The 17,178-nt window shown below is 44.2% G+C and overlaps 1 protein-coding gene across 1 annotated transcript; it reads right to left on the bottom strand.

The window, feature by feature from the left end:
• Positions 1-1,336: 1,336 nt before the first annotated feature.
• Positions 1,337-16,467, bottom strand: CLDN11 (claudin 11). Its single transcript, XM_059064270.2, has 3 exons — positions 16,006-16,467; positions 12,085-12,249; positions 1,337-2,615 (listed from the first exon to the last, which is right to left on the bottom strand). The coding sequence occupies exons 1-3, from the start codon at positions 16,229-16,231 to the stop codon at positions 2,383-2,385; spliced, it is 624 nt and encodes a 207-aa protein (XP_058920253.1). The 5' UTR covers positions 16,232-16,467; the 3' UTR covers positions 1,337-2,382.
• Between the last annotated feature and the right edge of the window lie 711 nt (positions 16,468-17,178).

The raw sequence follows: 17,178 nt of genomic DNA, 5'->3' as shown, positions 1-17,178 counted from the left end.
ATAATGAAATGATAATATTTTTGATGCATTGGATTTAAATAAAATATATTAAAATTAATTTTGCTTGTTTACTTTTAGCTTTTTAATGTGGCCCCTAGAAAATTTTAAATTACATACGTGGCTCATATTACATTTCTACTGGACAGTGTTGTTCTGGAGGAACAGCTATACCCCTCCCTCCCTCCCTCACACTGATAATAAAACCCAATGCTGGAGTTATGACCTACAATATGGGATTCCCTAACTAGGCGGGCAACGATCACCTTGGAGAGACTGGGGTATCTCTTTTCCTGCTGTAGGGAAAAGTGGGGCTCCTAAAGTATACCCCCTCATGAGAGAAAGCAAGCAGCAGCCTCTGGGGGGAGGTCAGTGAGCACATGCATCCATAAGAGGACACTTCTGATTCAAGCCGGCAGTTGTGACAAGGGGGAGGATGTGGGGACCTAGGGCCTTCCTTGTCCATAAGCCCCCTGAGAGCCTCCTGCTCTATCCATGTTCCCAATCATTACTCCCTGGCAAGTTTTCATGAGGTAGGGAGCGGCCTCCAATATAACCACACCACTTGTGTCCTTACAAGACTGTATCATAATTAAGCAAATATTTTGGTCAACAAGAAGATTATCTTTTCTCCATAAGTAATTTAGAAATAGTTTCCACCAGGTTATAATCTCCTGATGTACACAGATCTCTACAAAAATGACTAGCCCAAGTGGATATTTCCGAAGAGGAAATGTTTGCCAATCATTATACTATCAGCTAATGAAATTAGTATTTTTGGAAAAATATGGCCAAAATAGACTGTAATCTGTTTTTTTAGAGCAGACTTGTAACTTGACAGAGTTTCTGGTATAGAAAACACACATAAATCAATTCAATGTATTTGTCTTTGTTCAAAATTACCAAACATATACATGCATATGTTTGAACGAAATACATTTAGATATTATGACCTAAAGATCCAATTAAATGGGATTGTTTTATAGTTCCCTTTATACCTAGCCAATTCCTTTACTAAGCATTCAACGTAGATAAAGGAGTTTAACTGTGTGATACTTGGCACTTGATATCTGATGGCTGCCTATTTATATATGACTTAAAGAAGCCATAACATCCCCACTTAAGAGACCTAGAGAGCATCTAGATTACATTTTTACTACCACATATTACCACCACGATACAGTGAATAAAATATAACTTTTCAATTATTCATGGCGGTGCAGAGTGACTTGTTCTTGAATCCCTGACCAGGTTCCCTATAAATTACTAGTAGAGATTAATGAAAAATTTTTCAGTTGATGGATGATACCTCTGGATACAACAGAATATTAAAGGCCAGTTTTGCAGACAGTCCGTTATTTTATTGCACAGATTTCATTTAAAGAACAAAATGCACCATCAATGTTTGGAGAGTTTGGGGTCTCAGATACTGATACACCATCAGTGTTTGCACCCATAAAGCCAAATTCAACAGTACAATTTATGTTAAACAATATTGCTTCAAGGCAGCTAACAGAATAAAAACAGAGAAAAATGGGGAAAAGCTTCTAAAATGTGTTAAATTGAAGCACATGCAAGTGTAGGACTCAAAACTACATCATACAAACCAGGAAATCAAAAACGTTTTGTGGAATGTCAGTTAGAGTTATACTCACTTGTACTGTTATTTATGGTATCATTAAAGTCTATTTGGTTCATTTCCTTCATACTGATGAATTGAGAATTTCAGGAAAACCATGGTTATAAAAATGAGCAATCTTGAAAAAGTACGTACAGATAAATGTAAAATCACAAACTAAAAAATATCTCCACCCCTTGCCCTCAACTTACAAAAGGGAAACTTTCCCATGGAGGGAAAGTTCCACAATTCCCCTCCCTTCCCCACCCCATGTTCCTAATTCTATCTTTTTCTATTGGTTATAACTAAGTGACCTTGGAGCTGAGAGAGGAGGGAGGGTACAGAGAGGCATGTTTATGAGGCTCCCATTGTCATCTGTAACAGTTTGAAAGTGTCCTTTATTTCTCTCCCCACACCCAACTCAGCAATGTTTGCAAGATATTTAAAAGTTAAAGAGAGAGGGAAACGTTTTTCCCATATATATATATATATATATATATATATATATATATATATATATGACAAAGGAATGCCCCAGAAAAGAGCTAATAGTGGGCAAAACCATGGAAAAAGTGTGTGGCATCTGAGCTAAAGGTTTCTCTTAAGGCAACAAAAGGAGAGGGGGTGTTAAGACTACAAAATGCCAGACAGGATGCTTTTCTAGACCTTTGGCTTTGGAGCCTGGCAGACCCCCTCACTGTGGCAAGCAAACCTAGGGCCATGGGCCCAGCATCTATAGCACCTCCATGGGCAGGCTGGTAGCTCTTTTATACATGGGCGCTCTTGGCATGAGTGGGGGAACTGGAGCCCGAAGAGTAGTAGAAACGGTTTTCACCAAACGACTGGGCATCTCCGGCGCAGCAGACGATGACACAGCCACCCACAAGGCACAGCACAGCACCGATCCAGCCCGCGTACAGGGAGTAGCCAAAGCTCACGATGGTGGTCTCACGGTGGGCGCACACAGGAAACCAGATGGTGGCGACAATGGCACAGAGAGCTGGGGAGACATGGAGAGGGATGTGACTGGGCACCCCCATCACACACCAGCAGCGGGCAGGGTCCCCTTCACTCCACATACACACCCCTCTGGCTTCCAACCAACTCCAAAAACTCAATACACTCAGCTCTGCTCCCGCAGGGGCAATCTGAACCAAAAGGTTTGAATCTATGGAATAACCTGATCAAAAGCTTGTACCAAACTGCTAGGTCCTTATTTTTTCAACAGGTGGCTGAGACAAAAGAACTCTCAGGTAAAAACCTAGAAATAAATCATTTAAGTCCAAAAAATATGTATTTGTATTTATTTATATATATTGACTTTATATACCTATAATTATAATTCTACACTTTATATACCTATATATATATATACTTATATTATATACCTATAATTCTACTCTTACACTTACCTAATTGCATTATAATTATCTCTTTACATGTCTACTTCCCATTCCAAGTTCTGAGTTCCTTGAAGGCAGGGCCCATGTCTTATGTTTGTAAAGTCAGCGTTTAGCTCAGTACAAAGCACAGAGTATGTGCTCAATGTATACCAGTTGAAGGACTGGATGACCTGAGCTATTCAAAAATGAGAAACAAGACAGTGCCCACTCCAATTTCCACTCTATTCTTTCAGTTTGGTCAATTCATAGTGCAACGACCGGAAGAAGCTATGAAAATTCTCTTGCTGTGGTGAATACTGCTAGACATCAGCACAGTCACAAAATCTCCATACACACATGAACAGTTCTCAGAGTAAAAGAACTTACCCATTCAAGGGTTGTGACCCATCACAACAAATGTCATCACCATAAGAAATAGCCTCTACATCATTTAGTTCTTCCCCTCCTCCCAAGCAAAGTAACAAAACAGGGCAGGCAGGAGCCTATAAAGACTTGAAAAAATATTTTAAACCTCTACACTAGCACTGCCAAACACAGTAGCTACAAGCTACATGGGCTATTGAACATTTCTTATGAGGCTAGTGAGACTGAAAACCAAATTTTGAATTTTAATTAATTTAAATTTAAATGAACACATGTAGCTAGTGGCTAATGTACTACACAGCAACGCTCTAGACAAAGTAACTCCATTCTTCTTTTGGTATTATCTGATCTCTCACAACTACAGCAGGACAGAAATTTTAGTTAAAGATGTAGGTTGGGATGGCACATTAAAGTTGACAGACCAAAAAGTAATAATAATAATAATAAGGTTTCTAATTGTTAGTCATAAAGCCTTTGATAAATTCACGGCAGGGCATTGCACTGTTTGCTACAAGGGGTACCCTTGTCACTTTCAACTGAGCAAGCTTTTTTCTGCTCACACTGAGTAATTTTCTAACTTACTTCTATGCCCACAGAGAAAAAAATGTAATTTTTCTTTAACATAGCACTCAAATCTAACAGGGCTATACATTAGTTCTAAACTGAAGAAAAGATTTAAGTCTTATCCATTTTGAAAGACCTTTTAGACTATCTCATTGCACTTGTGTAGCTTGTAACATAGAGTTTTGTTGACAACACACTAAGCCCATCCCCACAAGGTGTGTATAAATATATATATATATATACATATAAATAGATGTGATTCCTGTCCTAAAAAATGTATAGATCCCAAGTGGAAGTCAGAAGTAAGAAAGTGAATTGGGGGGCTTTGAAGTGCTCCAACTGGCTTTCTAACAGGCTAAATTCATTCCATTAACTGTGAACTATTCATATATTTAAGCAGTTTATATATTGATAGATTATCTAATAAGCTAAAATCTATCCATATGTTAACAGCTTCACTTAAAGACTAAAGCACCATCATGCCAGCTTCTGTAATATTTTTATATGCGATACCATAAGAAGATGTATTTTCCTTCTGTGAATAGAGTATTCTCAAGAACACCAGCTGATCTGGTTGATGGAACCTTCCCTTTCCAATGCAGGGCTTTGAATACTTAAGATACAATTTTTTTCTTTCTCTTCCTCTGGCCACAGATTCCAAATCTGGCACTCTTGGAGAACTGCTTGGCTATTGTCATAGTTATACTCTCAGTGAGACACAGAGAAAAGCCTTTTCTCTATCATGAAAGGGGCACAAGCTTTTTCTAGAGTGTTTGAGCCAGAAAGAATTGCTCTAGATTCTTCATATCAAGACACAATCCAGCTACACACCCCTAGATGCCAAAAAGGGGCATTCGTTCTGATACGGGCAAAAACAGCAACCTAGCAAGGACTTCCAAACACCCAAGCTTGATTAGAAGGAAAGGTGGGGAGGGAAAAGCCGAATTCCATAGGGAAATAAAAAAAGATTTGATTCCCAGTTGATTTGGTTCAATCCAATTGATCTTTCCTATAAATTATTAACTGGATTCAAAACAGGTTATGGTTCAAATTAAGTTTTATGTTTTTCAATTACTTTGTATTTATATATACCACACACACACACACACACACACACACACAAAAGCATTCTCCACATTTCATTTAAACCTCACTTAACTTGCAGGTTGGTTTAGATTTTATAGAAGAAAATTTTAAAGTTGCCTCTAATTTCACTGAATTCTTTCCCTTTTCCTAAGCAAAGTAATAATACAGCTAGGTTATCTTCACGTAGGGAAAGAATCAGCCTCGCTGTTCAAAAGTAATTATCAGTTTTGATTTTGAATGTTTTAGAGATTTTGTTAGATTTCATTCCTATATAATTCACTAGAAAAAGGAAAAATCATAAAAATGTCTACACATTTAAATAATGAACTTATAGGACTGGGTGAGCAAATGGGTGGATGGATGGACAGACAGATGGAGAGATGAGAGGTAGATTCATTTCCAGTCTATTCTCTACCTCATCCACACCAAAACTGACTTCCCAAATTATAAAACTTTAATGTGACTTTAACACGCTCAAAGCTACCAGCTCATGATCTACCTCATTAAAGATTTCCTTCTTTGACAATCCGTGCAAAGCAAGGCAAATGAGTACCAGCAGGCTCTCTATTTCCTAGTAGATAATTGAACTCTGGGTGGAATTCCTGTGGCTCTCAGAGATGGACCACATCAAAAACCACGAGAAGATGACAGACTGCCATACAACATAAAGGGAATGAGAGGTTCACTGGGAACAGTGACCTTCAACTGAACTCACAATGAAGAATGTTTAAAAACTAAAAAAGGAGTTTACTCAATTTCAGCATGGTTTGAAGGGAAAAGGGGGATTTACTGATTTACTAGTTTTACTCAGTAAAGTTAAAAATGCAAGTCATATCATACTCAAATAAAAGATGGGACATAGTAATAGAACTGGCAGTAACGTTTGGCTTTTTTTGGGGGGCGGGGGGCGGTACGCGTGCCTCTCACTGCTGCGGCCTCTCAGACGCACAGGCTCAGCGGCCATGGCTCACGGGCCCAGCCGCTCCGCGGCATGTGGGATCCTCCCGAACCAGGGCACGAACCCGTGTCCCCTGCATCGGCAGGCAGACTCTCAACCACTGCACCACCAGGGAAGCCCTGGCTTTCTTAAAGACATAGGAGGCCTGCTAGAATTATTGCTATTTGCATACACAAACACACACACAAAGAGTTTGTCATGATTCTCTCCATATTCGGGGAAAATAAAGAAAATGTTTTTCTTAAAAAGTCAGTTACCCATAAGGTAAAGAACATTGAAGGAAGATAAAGGGAATTTTCATTTCTTTTTATGTCATCAGAATTTATTTTTAAATTAGGTCTCTAAAAATAGGACGGGGAATTTTAACACTTAGATTTTTCAATTTGTTTCTCCTCTTCTACCTTCAGAAGATGCAATAGTTAACTGCACAAGAGGAAAAAAATCTGCCACTTGTGGGCGAGTAGAAAGTGAAAATTAGGGATATCTTCATCTGAAAAAACAAAAGAAGGAGAAGGGGAGAAGAAAGCTTCACTGTGTAGATATAGATTCATCTGGACTTGGTCCTCTCACAAGCAGAATTCCTTGCTCTTCATAGAATAAAATTGTTTGCCCTTTTTGATAAATTTCAAATAATTTAATACAGTCAGTTCTTTAGTTGATAGGAAATACCCTTATTAAAAGTTAGCAATGATCTTGATGTAGCCAAACTCAGAATATTTGGGAAAGCAGTTTAAGAGCAGTGAAATGTAAGTGTAGCTTTTCATCTATTTAGGGATTAGACGACACAGGGTAATACATGGAGTTAAATAAATGTGGTGAAGTTAAATAAAATTGGTACAGGTGTGTTTGGCTTTGGAGGTAACAACTTAGAGAGAGAGAGAGAAGGACAGACAGACAAAGAAGCCCAGAAAGACAGAAGAGCAGCAGACCCTGACATTTCTTCCTTCCTCCAATGAACACCTCTGTTTTCAGGCTTTGTCACTTTCAGTACTAAGCATTGAGAGAAATTTTAAAGGCATCATTTCCAGCACAAAGCAATGTTTTCATTAAAATAACTTAAATTACTCTGACTTACATTAGTAATACTGGAAGAAAATCTTCCTTGATCTGATATCTGAGATTTGCTTCAAAAAAATCTGGGGACTGGGAGAAAAGTAGACGCATAGAGACAAAGCAGATTGAATGTGAATTGATCATTATTGGGAATGAGTTTGGGTTCACAGGGGTTCATTACACTAGTCTCTACTTCTGTGTATGTTTCAAATTTTCCACAACACCTTTTTAAAAAATCCCCTTCCATTTAACATTTTACAATGCTCCGAATGCCATCTTCCGCAATTGATGCTATTATGTCATACGATCTAACTAGCAATTCACTTTAGCTTTTCACAAAGAAGCCAGTTAACTCAAGACAACAAGTAATCAGATTTCTAACCAGCTGTTGGTTGGAGTCATATGTATTTGTTGTTTCCTTATAATTTGAAACCAGAATATTTTTTGTCTTTCCTTTTTTCATTTGTCACTGTCTAAATTTTGACTTAAGAAAACAGCTGCCAAAGGAAACAGGTCTCTATGCAATGACTTTTATGAAGATCTAATATTTACAACAATCATCAAGTCAGTGGAATATTTGAGTACATTATTTTCCTGGCCTGCTTTCAGAACTTTTTTTTCCTTTATTTCTATTCCACACATTGTTATCTCTTTTTTTCCGACAACCTTTTTTAAAAGCCAGCTTCGTGGTTATTTGTTAATTTAAAAAAAAAAAAAAACACTGACGTTAGAGACAGGAAAGACCTCATAAAGCAGTTAATTCCTCCAATTTTACTAATAAGGTCATTTTAAGCCACAACCATACTAAGATGCTACATCCTTTCTTCTACCCACATGAAATTTGATTTAGATTAGGAACTTTGTGTAAAGTTAATGAGTTTGAAAGAAGACTTTTTCTGTTATCTCAATACTCCGGGATTAAGGGCATCACTGTTTATTTCACACCCAAGGATTCCCAATCCCCCTAGGACATCCGATTCTCTGTGTGTGACAAGCTCAATTTTTCCCACATTTGCATATACCCTTTATTTTACGGCACTTTCATTATTAGCCTATAAGTTCCAAGTTGAAAACATTTTTCCAATACAAATAGGATTCCTGAGGCCATACTTTTTAAAAGGAGGAGAGAAGACTAAGGATTCCACTTATGAAGGAAAATACATTTCCTTTCCTTCCATTGCCTACCCCATCTCCCCAAGAAACACCCAAATCAAGTACTTTGTAAATTATAGTGAGATGAGAATTAGACTGAATCAGACCTAAGCTTGAGCATTTTCGGTTGCGTAGCTTATCATGACTTTTCATAATGGAATAAGTCAAAAACTCAAACTATCGGGAAGCTGCCGCATAGCACAGGGAGATCACCTCTGTGCTTTGTGACCACCTAGAGGGGTGGGATAGGGAGGGTGGGAGAGAGGGTGATGCAAGAGGGAAGAGATATGGGAACATATGTATATGTATAACTGATTCAGTTTGTTGTAAAGGAAAAACTAACACACTATTGTAAAACAATTATACTCCAATAAAGATGTTTAAAAAAATAAAATAAAATAAAATTTAAAAGTTGAAAAATTAAAAAATTAAAAAAAAAAAAAAAAACTCAAACTATTGATCCCTACACTCTGGTTTTTACAAAGTAAGCAAAGAAAATATTTCCATTAGAACAGGATGTGACCTGGTGTTTCCAGGAACAGTTCATCATCTCTCCGTACCAGTTTCACGTGTGGAGATGACCCTGCAGAAATTAGACATGATGGAAGGAATACCCAGTTGCCTTCTAGGTTAGCTCTCTCTTTCCTCTAAACAACAACATCTATAAAATAGCAACCAGTTGTTGAGCACCTACTAGGTGCCAGACACCACGCACGCTAAATAACTTGCATACATCATTTCACTATTCTTACCAACCTCAGAAGTCGGCAGTATTGTCCCCATTTTATATAAAGCCTCAGAGACATTAAGTAACTGGCCCCATTCACACAGCTAGAAAGCAGTAGGTCCAAGATTTAGTACAGTTGGTCTGACTCCACATGATAAGATGAAGCATCTCAGGGCATAGATACCTCCTGCATCAGCAGGGGCTCTTGAAAAGCCATAGGTTAGAATTAGACTTGCCTCCGCTCCATCCTGGATCTGAGGTGCCTGCTTCTCCTTGAACTACTCATCTGGCTTAAGAAGTCAGCAGCATCAGGCTCCCATTCTTTCCCCCACAGCAGGAACCAAACCCTCACAACACTGAACTCAGACTCCTGAGAAGATAAGCTGTTGGGCCACAGACATAATTTTTTTTAAGCTTTCTGAAAAATAATTAAAGGTTTTCAGAGTCAGGAAGAACTGATTTTAATTAAAAGTGCTTACAGTTTTCATCCCAAGATTAGCTTTGACACTGTTTCCGGTTCCCAGGCTCCCACACCCCAGTGTGCCTGGTCCCCGTTGGTCGGGGACCACACCTCATCTGGAGCACCTCTGGTGACCGCTAGGACAGAAGCCCATCCTGAGCCACACAAAGGGAGGCTTCACTCTCTCTTGCTCCTCTCCCACCCACTGCCCAGCAGGGGAAACAAGGCACTGGGGCTCCCTGCCAAGAAGGCCTAGGGGAGGCCAGCAGGTGCCACACTTGAGACAATGAGCTTTACATTTCCAGAGCGAGCTTGTTCCAGTCTAAACAGCATCCAACCCAAAGGCAAGCTGAGACCCACTGAGAAACAAATCCGGACAGGAGCCATCAAAGAGGACGCAAGTAGCACTGGAGATGCAAGGCTACAAGAGGGCAAGGAGCAGTGCCCTCATCCCATCCTTACAGCGAGTGGCCAGAAAGGGGCAGCCTCCCTGGGGGAAGGGGTGTCACATCACTCAATGCCCCCTCCGTCGTCTCCCTCTGGGCAGCAAACAAGGACTGAGGAGCTCACACCCATACCTGCCCACCCCTCTCACTCTCCTTTCTATGATTCTGTCTGCGTCCACCAACCCACTTGAAAAAGACGAAGAAAAACAGTATTTAATTCATCTAGGAAGTTTCAAACAACTGCTTGTTATTTTTTAAATAATCATTATATTCAACTGGACAATTAAGTTGTTTTCAGGGGTTTTTTAAATACCAATTTGTCTCTGTGACTTTGCTTTTACATCTTTATTTTCTACAGGGTTTGGAGTTGGGGTTTTCTCATGTATTCTCTTACTTGTGGATATTCTGTGACTCTCATATGGAAGGCTAGGATTTCTAAAGATGAACACTCAACACAACGGACCCAACCTTTGCTTTTGGCATCCTCAGAGCTAAAGAGAAAGCCTTCTGGGGCTTCTGTGAGAATGTGAGGAAAGTTACAATCAACCGCAGATATCTAGGATGAGAATGGTTTCACCTGGATTCTGCAAACCAGTTTACTTGTAGAGCTTTTGTCTACCTACTGGAAAGGGTGTTCAGATACAAAGATCTGGCCATCGAAAAGCACTACAAGGAAGGACCCTGTGAGCTGGATGAGCACATGATGCTGACTGTGTGTCCTGTGTGGCACTCGCACACAAATGCTTTGTGGCTGGAACCAAAATGTCCATGCCCAAACTCTCCTCTGGAAATTACAGAGGTTTTCTGGTCTTTTCACTCCTATTAACACACACACACACACACACACACACACACACACACACACACACACACACGCAAGCCCCTCCTCTGAATTCTCTGTGGCTTCACAAGCCTCTCTAAACCTCCATCCTTTGCAATCAAGGGAAACCTTACCCCTATGTCTCATGTCTCCTCACCTCACCGGTGTCACTGTGGGTGACCCTCACCAAGTGGCACTGATCCACACAGAACCCTGGCTCCTTACCTTTCGCCCTCAAACACATGGTCTGATACCAGTTTGGGGATGGGAATTTCCTGTCCCAGGAGAACATGATTTATATCTAACTCATATCCAAACCAGTGTCTCCTCACAATGTCTCAGGGCACTTGGCAACAAGAGTTGCTGTTCTTAAAATGCATGTCAGAGAGCAGAGCTAGAAGGACCCTCCCTAGGTTGTTAAATCAAGACCCCCGTGTGCAGGTGTAATCAGGAACACTGAACAAGCACATGTCGTGTCCTTGGCCTGAGCTGTCCCTCTCTCCAATCCATGATCTGACCACCTTCTATCCAACTCTCAAAATTCATCGCTAGGGTCCTCTGCTCTGGAAAACTCCTCCAATCTGGATCAGCTGCCTTCCTATGTGTGTGCACAGCCTGTGTACCTTTTTTAGGTGAGCAAGTACACCAAGTACATCAAGATGTCCAAGTACACTCAAAGCAGAGGCTACCTTCTTTTTGCCAATATCCCCAGTGCCTACCATAGTGCCTGGCACTCAGCAGGTGCTCAGTGAATGCTTACTGAATAAAAGATGGAATCATCACCTAGTGATCTACCACCCTCAGCATCTTACTTTTATCTTGCCCTCCTCTTTCTCTGGTCTTTCTTTATATGTTAACTGAAGTTCTCAATCCTGGTTGCACTCAAGAGTCACCTGGGAAGCTTTCAGTAAATATCTTTGCCTGGTCTGATGCCCAGAAATTCTGACTCAATGGACCTGCAATGGGACCCGGACACAGGTGTTTCCACAAAGGGATTCCATCGTGAAGCCTGAGTGGAGAGCTGCCCTGCAACTCTCTTCTGCCTTCTGTTCTCTCTCTTAGGTATACCCTTTGTTTGTTTGTTTGTTTTTAACTTTTTTTTTCCCTCGGCGGCGCCGAACGGCCTGTGGGATCTCAGTTCCCGGACCAGGGATCGAACCTGCACCCCCTGCAGTGGACGCGCAGAGCCCTAACCACTGGACAGCCAGGGAAGTCCCTGAACTTACTTTCATGTTCAGTGACTCCCACAGACATTACTTATCCCTCTGCATCAACCTCCCAAGAAACATAAAGGGATACACACTGTGGGGGGCTTTTCCCCCAGTGGATTCACATGCCTTCCTTGCACACGTCTCTTGAACTCGATGAAGCAGCAGCAAGACCCGAGACTCTTCAGGTTCGCTGGCAGTTGGGGTGCTCTACAGAAAGCTGTCTTACCCAGCAGAATGAGCATGACGCCAGCCAGCTGGGCCCGCCTGTACTTGGCCACGCCAGGCTCATGGCCCATTCGGATGCAGGGGAGAACCGTCAGCAGCAGGAGAATGGCCGGCAGACCCAGGACTGAGGCAGCGATCATCAGGGCTCGGCAAGCCTGCACGTAGGCTGGGAACAAGAGCGCAGACAGGGTGGGTTAGGCCACGGGCCCCCTTGGATCCTCAATCCTGCCTCACGGGAATTCAGCGCCATCTTCCTTCCTCCCTCTTGTCCCACTCCAGGACTTATAATGTGTTAAATGTTCTCCAAGATCACTTTGCTTGTTCAACTTTTAAAGTGACTCAGTGACAAAAAAAGGAAGGTTGGGGGCCGGAGAGACTGAATGGGGATCCCTGTAGACCACTCATCCAAGCTTCCGAGATGAACAGGCCAAGAGTACAATTACACTGTTACATCACCTTGTGAAAAATTCAGATTAAAATTCAAATCTTCAAAGAATTCTGTGATGGTCTGTGTTGATCCCAGCCTGCTGTTGATATGCTCTACCTGTGTGAGCTTGGGCAAGTGTCTTGACACTTTCCTCACCTATAGAGGAAAACTAATAATAGTACCTAAATCTCTCCAATGGAATTCAACTAAGATTAAATTTGTTAATTCATGAAGTGCTCAGAACAGTGCCTAGCACATGCTAAGTACTCCAAAAAGGGTCAGCTATTATTACTGGTATTCCTAATATTACTCTGTGTCAAGGCAGTACTTTTATCTCCAGGTGTGCTAGGTGATTTTGTCCCTTAACCATGTGCTTTTAAGTCACATTGTGTATAAACAGTATGTGGCCCTAACTAGACTAAGCTAAGACTCAGACTTCCTCTCTTGATATCTCCCCAGATACTGCTTGCTCACGAATCCTGTCCCCTGCAGATGGTCAGGCTCCATCTCCAGCCTCCCCGACTGTGCCCTGGGCATGCTTCCACAATGGTCCATTCTCCATAAAGGTATCTCTCCAGCCCCAGGGATTTCTAGAAGACAGACACCTGCTTTGGTCTTCATGGAGTTAACACAGTGCCCACAACAGATGATGTAAACTTATAATTATGAATGAAGGAATTAACGAGTTGAATAATAAGGGTGGAGCAAAGCTACCTGAACTTTATACTGTCAAATAAAATACCAGGTAACTACTTTATTAAGAAAGAGATTATAATATGTGCAATATTTATGTAAAATAAATCTGACAAGATGCTGGGAGAATATGACACACTTATATGTATCGTTTCTCACTAAAACACTCTCCCTCCTTCAAAAAAAGGGACTGGGGAGTTGTAACTCTCCCTCTTGACTCAGAGGAAAGTAGAGCTAGTGACCTGGGGGAAACAGAGTTAATGGCAAACCCCCAGACAAGCCGCAGCTTCTGCCTCATGTGCCAGAACCCTCACACCAAATGTGGCCAGCCTACCTGTGCACCAAGACCCAACTGCAAGATTGCCTCTTACCAAGATGTGTTTTGCCAGAATTGACTCCACAAGGGCACGCTCCCAACAATTGCCCAACTCAGTTTCTTCTGAATTAAGGGCAATCAATCAATCAAGTATCTGTTGACTTGAAGACCCCCAGAAAGGAGCCACAGGAGGTCTGAGGCAAGACCTCTGACCTCAGCCCTAAGCCCCTGCGACTGGTCAGAGAACCAGGGCTGGCATAAAGGAGAGTCAGCTAGCCACCCAGATTCTGAAATTCATGGCACAGTCTGTGAACGTGCTAGGTGCCAAGGCCACATTTGAGAATCTAAAGATGGATACTGAGATCCGTCCCTGTCCCCACCTACAGTGTGAGGGAGGGGACCACAGGAAGGATTAGGCCCTCCCTAAAATGTACTCCATCTGTAGGATGGTCTGTGTTCTCTAAAAGTAAACCACTTGTCATTGAATGCTCAGCAAACTTAATTTCAGGAGGAGGGAAGCAGAGAGTAATTTTATGCTTCAAGTCAGATTCTTAAAAATACCATGCCCGGCTTTTAATAAAAAATATAGCTACCACTTATGGAGCCTCTACTACATCTAAGGAGGCTTACATTTCTCATCTCATTTAATCCCCAAAACAACTCTGAAAGATTGGGGGTTGGTTTCATTTTAATTTTTAAAAAAAGACAACTGGGGTTCATAGAGGTTAGGAACTTGTCCCAAATCACTCGGATTGTGAGCACTGCATCCCAGAGTCTGACCCAGGTCTACCAACGGCAGCTTTAACTGAAGGTGGGTCCACATCTGGGTTCCCCAGACCTCTGTCATTCTGAAAGTCCAAAATGGAGGGCAGGACTGGCACGCACTGTGCCTACTTGCTGTGTGTCAGGGGCAGTGCCAGGTGCAGGGGAAGATGCAAAGAGGGTAGGATGCTATCTATATCTTTGAGGAATTTAAAATGTGGTAGGAGAACTTGACTCACAAACAATGAACAGAAAAGTCGAAACGTGCACTGATGGGGATAGGGGTCAAATACCAGGGTGGCAAGGAGGAAGGACAGATAGATTCGACTACAAGGACCTGGAAATAGGAAGCACTTGAGGTGAGGCTTAAAGAGAGGCAGTCTTCGGGCTTCCCTGGTGGCGCAGTGGTCGAGAGTCCGCCTGCCGATGCAGGGGATGCGGGTGCGTGCCCCGGTCCGGGAAGATCCCACATGCCGCGGAGCGGCTGGGCCCGTGAGCCGTGGCCGCTGCGCCTGCGCGTCCGGAGCCTGTGCTCCGCAACGGGAGAGGCCGCAACAGTGAGAGGCCCGCGTACCGCAAAAAAAAAAAAAAGAGAGAGAGGCAGTCTTCGGGAGCGAAAGGCTCATCCAGGAGAAGGCCAAAGCCAAAGTCTCCCAGACTGGCAGCCTCGGGGGCCAGTTACTCCGGCCGCCCAGTTACTCCACTTGTTAAGGAAACCGGGATAGGCCTTTAAAGGCGCACCATCCTCAAAGGCTAGCGAGACAGTCGTGCTTAGGTCTGGGCCGGGATAAGCCAAGATTCCGAGCAGACCTGAAGGGGCTCCGGAGACCTTGTCAATCATCCAACTGGCTCGAGGTTTAAATCTGAACTGAAACTTGCCCAGAATTTTTCAACGGGGCAGCAAGTTAAGATTCGGCACCGGCTGGCGTCGGGGAAGGTGGAAACTAGGCAACTCTTCCCTCCCCTCCCCACTCTGAGGCACAGCCGTATGGGAGGGGGCGACCCGCGGAGGTGCGCCTTTTCCCAAGGCGAGTGGGCCCTCCCTGGGGCGCCCGTTCTTCCCTCTCCGATCCCAGGGTGCGGAGACTGGGAGGGGAGTCTGGGCAGGCCCGAGGACCGACGCCCTCCACTGCGGGGGCAAGGGGTGGGGGAAATGGGGCGGCCCCGGGGCCTGTGGGAACCGACTGAGCGCAGGTCGGAGGGCCCTAACTTGGCCAGGACACCTCGGCCGTCCCACAAGGACTGGGAAACTCAGCCTGCGCCGGTTCGGATAGCTGGAATGCTTTTGTTTCTCTCTTTCCTCCTCCAGCCTCTGCGGCTGGATTCTTACAGGGAAAGCAGGGCGCCTGCAGGAGGAGGCCGGGGGATGAAGTACTTCTGATCCACCCACAGTGGGAGCACGCGGCAGGTGAGGCTACGGTAATTAACATGTACGGAGTTCCAACTATGTGTCTCTGTCTCAGCTCGTTACCTTCTCAGGGTGCCTCGGCCAGTGGCCACGACTGTCATCCCAAATTCCAGATAAGAAAACTGAGGCCCAGAGAGGTTAAGTTCAGGGCTACCTAATTCCTCCTCAACAAAGTAGGACTGAAGGTGTCAAAAGATGCCCCAAAGTCTTCAAGCCCCCAAATGATTCTGTGAACGCTGCCTAAGGCTCCCCTCCCCCGTCTGCCCGGAAGGAAAGGGTTTATTTAGGACAGCCACTTGCAAGGCAGGGTCCTTACCCGGCAGGATGAGGATGTCCACCAGGGGCTTGCAGTGGTACAGCCCCGTGGCCAGGACGCAGTCGGCCCACAGCCCCTTGGAGCCCAGCTCGTCCAGCTTGCGGCAGGTGGGGATAGTGTAGCCGCAGGTCACCACCCAGTCATTGGTGGACGTGGTGACGATGATGCCGATCCAACCCACGAAGCTCGTGACGAAACCCACTACCAGCAGGAATGTGGCCACCATCGTGGCCGCCCTGGAGTCCCTGCGCCTCGCCCCTCACTAGCTATGCCCGCGCCCGGGCTGGACGGCGCCTGTCCCGGTCCTCCTTCTCCCGCGCTGGCGAGCCGCTGGCCTGCGACGGCGAGATGCGGGATGCTGGAGGAGGCGGGAAGCCACGAGACGCAGCGAGCCCAGCTGCACGACGGGTGCGCGGCGAGGACAGCAGCACGGCTGGGCAGCGCGCCCCCGCCCCCCTCTTTAAACCCCGCAGACCCGGCCGGCGAGCTCCAATCCGCGACGGCCCCGGGTCCAGCAGGCCAATCGCCGGGCGGGGTCAGGAGTGGGACGTGGAGGGAAGCAGAGTTAGGGAGGGGGTGATCCCGCGGCCCCGCCGGCGAGCGTCGCACGGTTAGTGTTGGAAATAATAAAATTTGGAAAAAAAATAATTCGATCCAGGTCCAAGTAATGGACAGCGACAAGAGGGCCCGCGTCAGGCGCGAGTTCTATTTTGCTGCGAATTCTTTCTCTTTTTGCTGCACCTCTCTCATCCTATCTATGGGTCTCCGCTGGGCTCCATCCCTCCTCAGCTTCTCCCTGCTCCTTCGCAGCTGAGAGTAAGGACCGTGGTACTCCCAAGAGCGCCCAGTACAGTTCCTCCTTGGCCCAGGATTGTTTTTTATTTTTGTTTTTGTTTTTTAATACATCTTTATTGGAGTATAACTGCTTCACACTACTGTGTTAGTTTCTGTTGTACAACAAAGTGACTCAGCCACATGCACACATAAATCCCCATATCTCCTCCCTCTTGCGTCTCCCTCCCACCCTCCCTATCCCACCTCTCTAGGTGGTCACAAAGCACCGAGCTGATCTCCCTGTGCTATGCGGCTGCTTCCCACTAGCTATCTATCTGTCTATCTAGATAGATAGACAGATAGATAGATAGATACATATGTCGATGCTACTCTCACTTC

Source organism: Kogia breviceps, chromosome 5 (genome assembly GCF_026419965.1).
Source record: "Kogia breviceps isolate mKogBre1 chromosome 5, mKogBre1 haplotype 1, whole genome shotgun sequence".
Classification (NCBI taxonomy): Eukaryota; Metazoa; Chordata; class Mammalia; order Artiodactyla; family Physeteridae; genus Kogia; species Kogia breviceps.
Note: the sequence above shows the minus strand (reverse complement) of the source record. Positions and strands in the feature narration are given on the sequence as shown.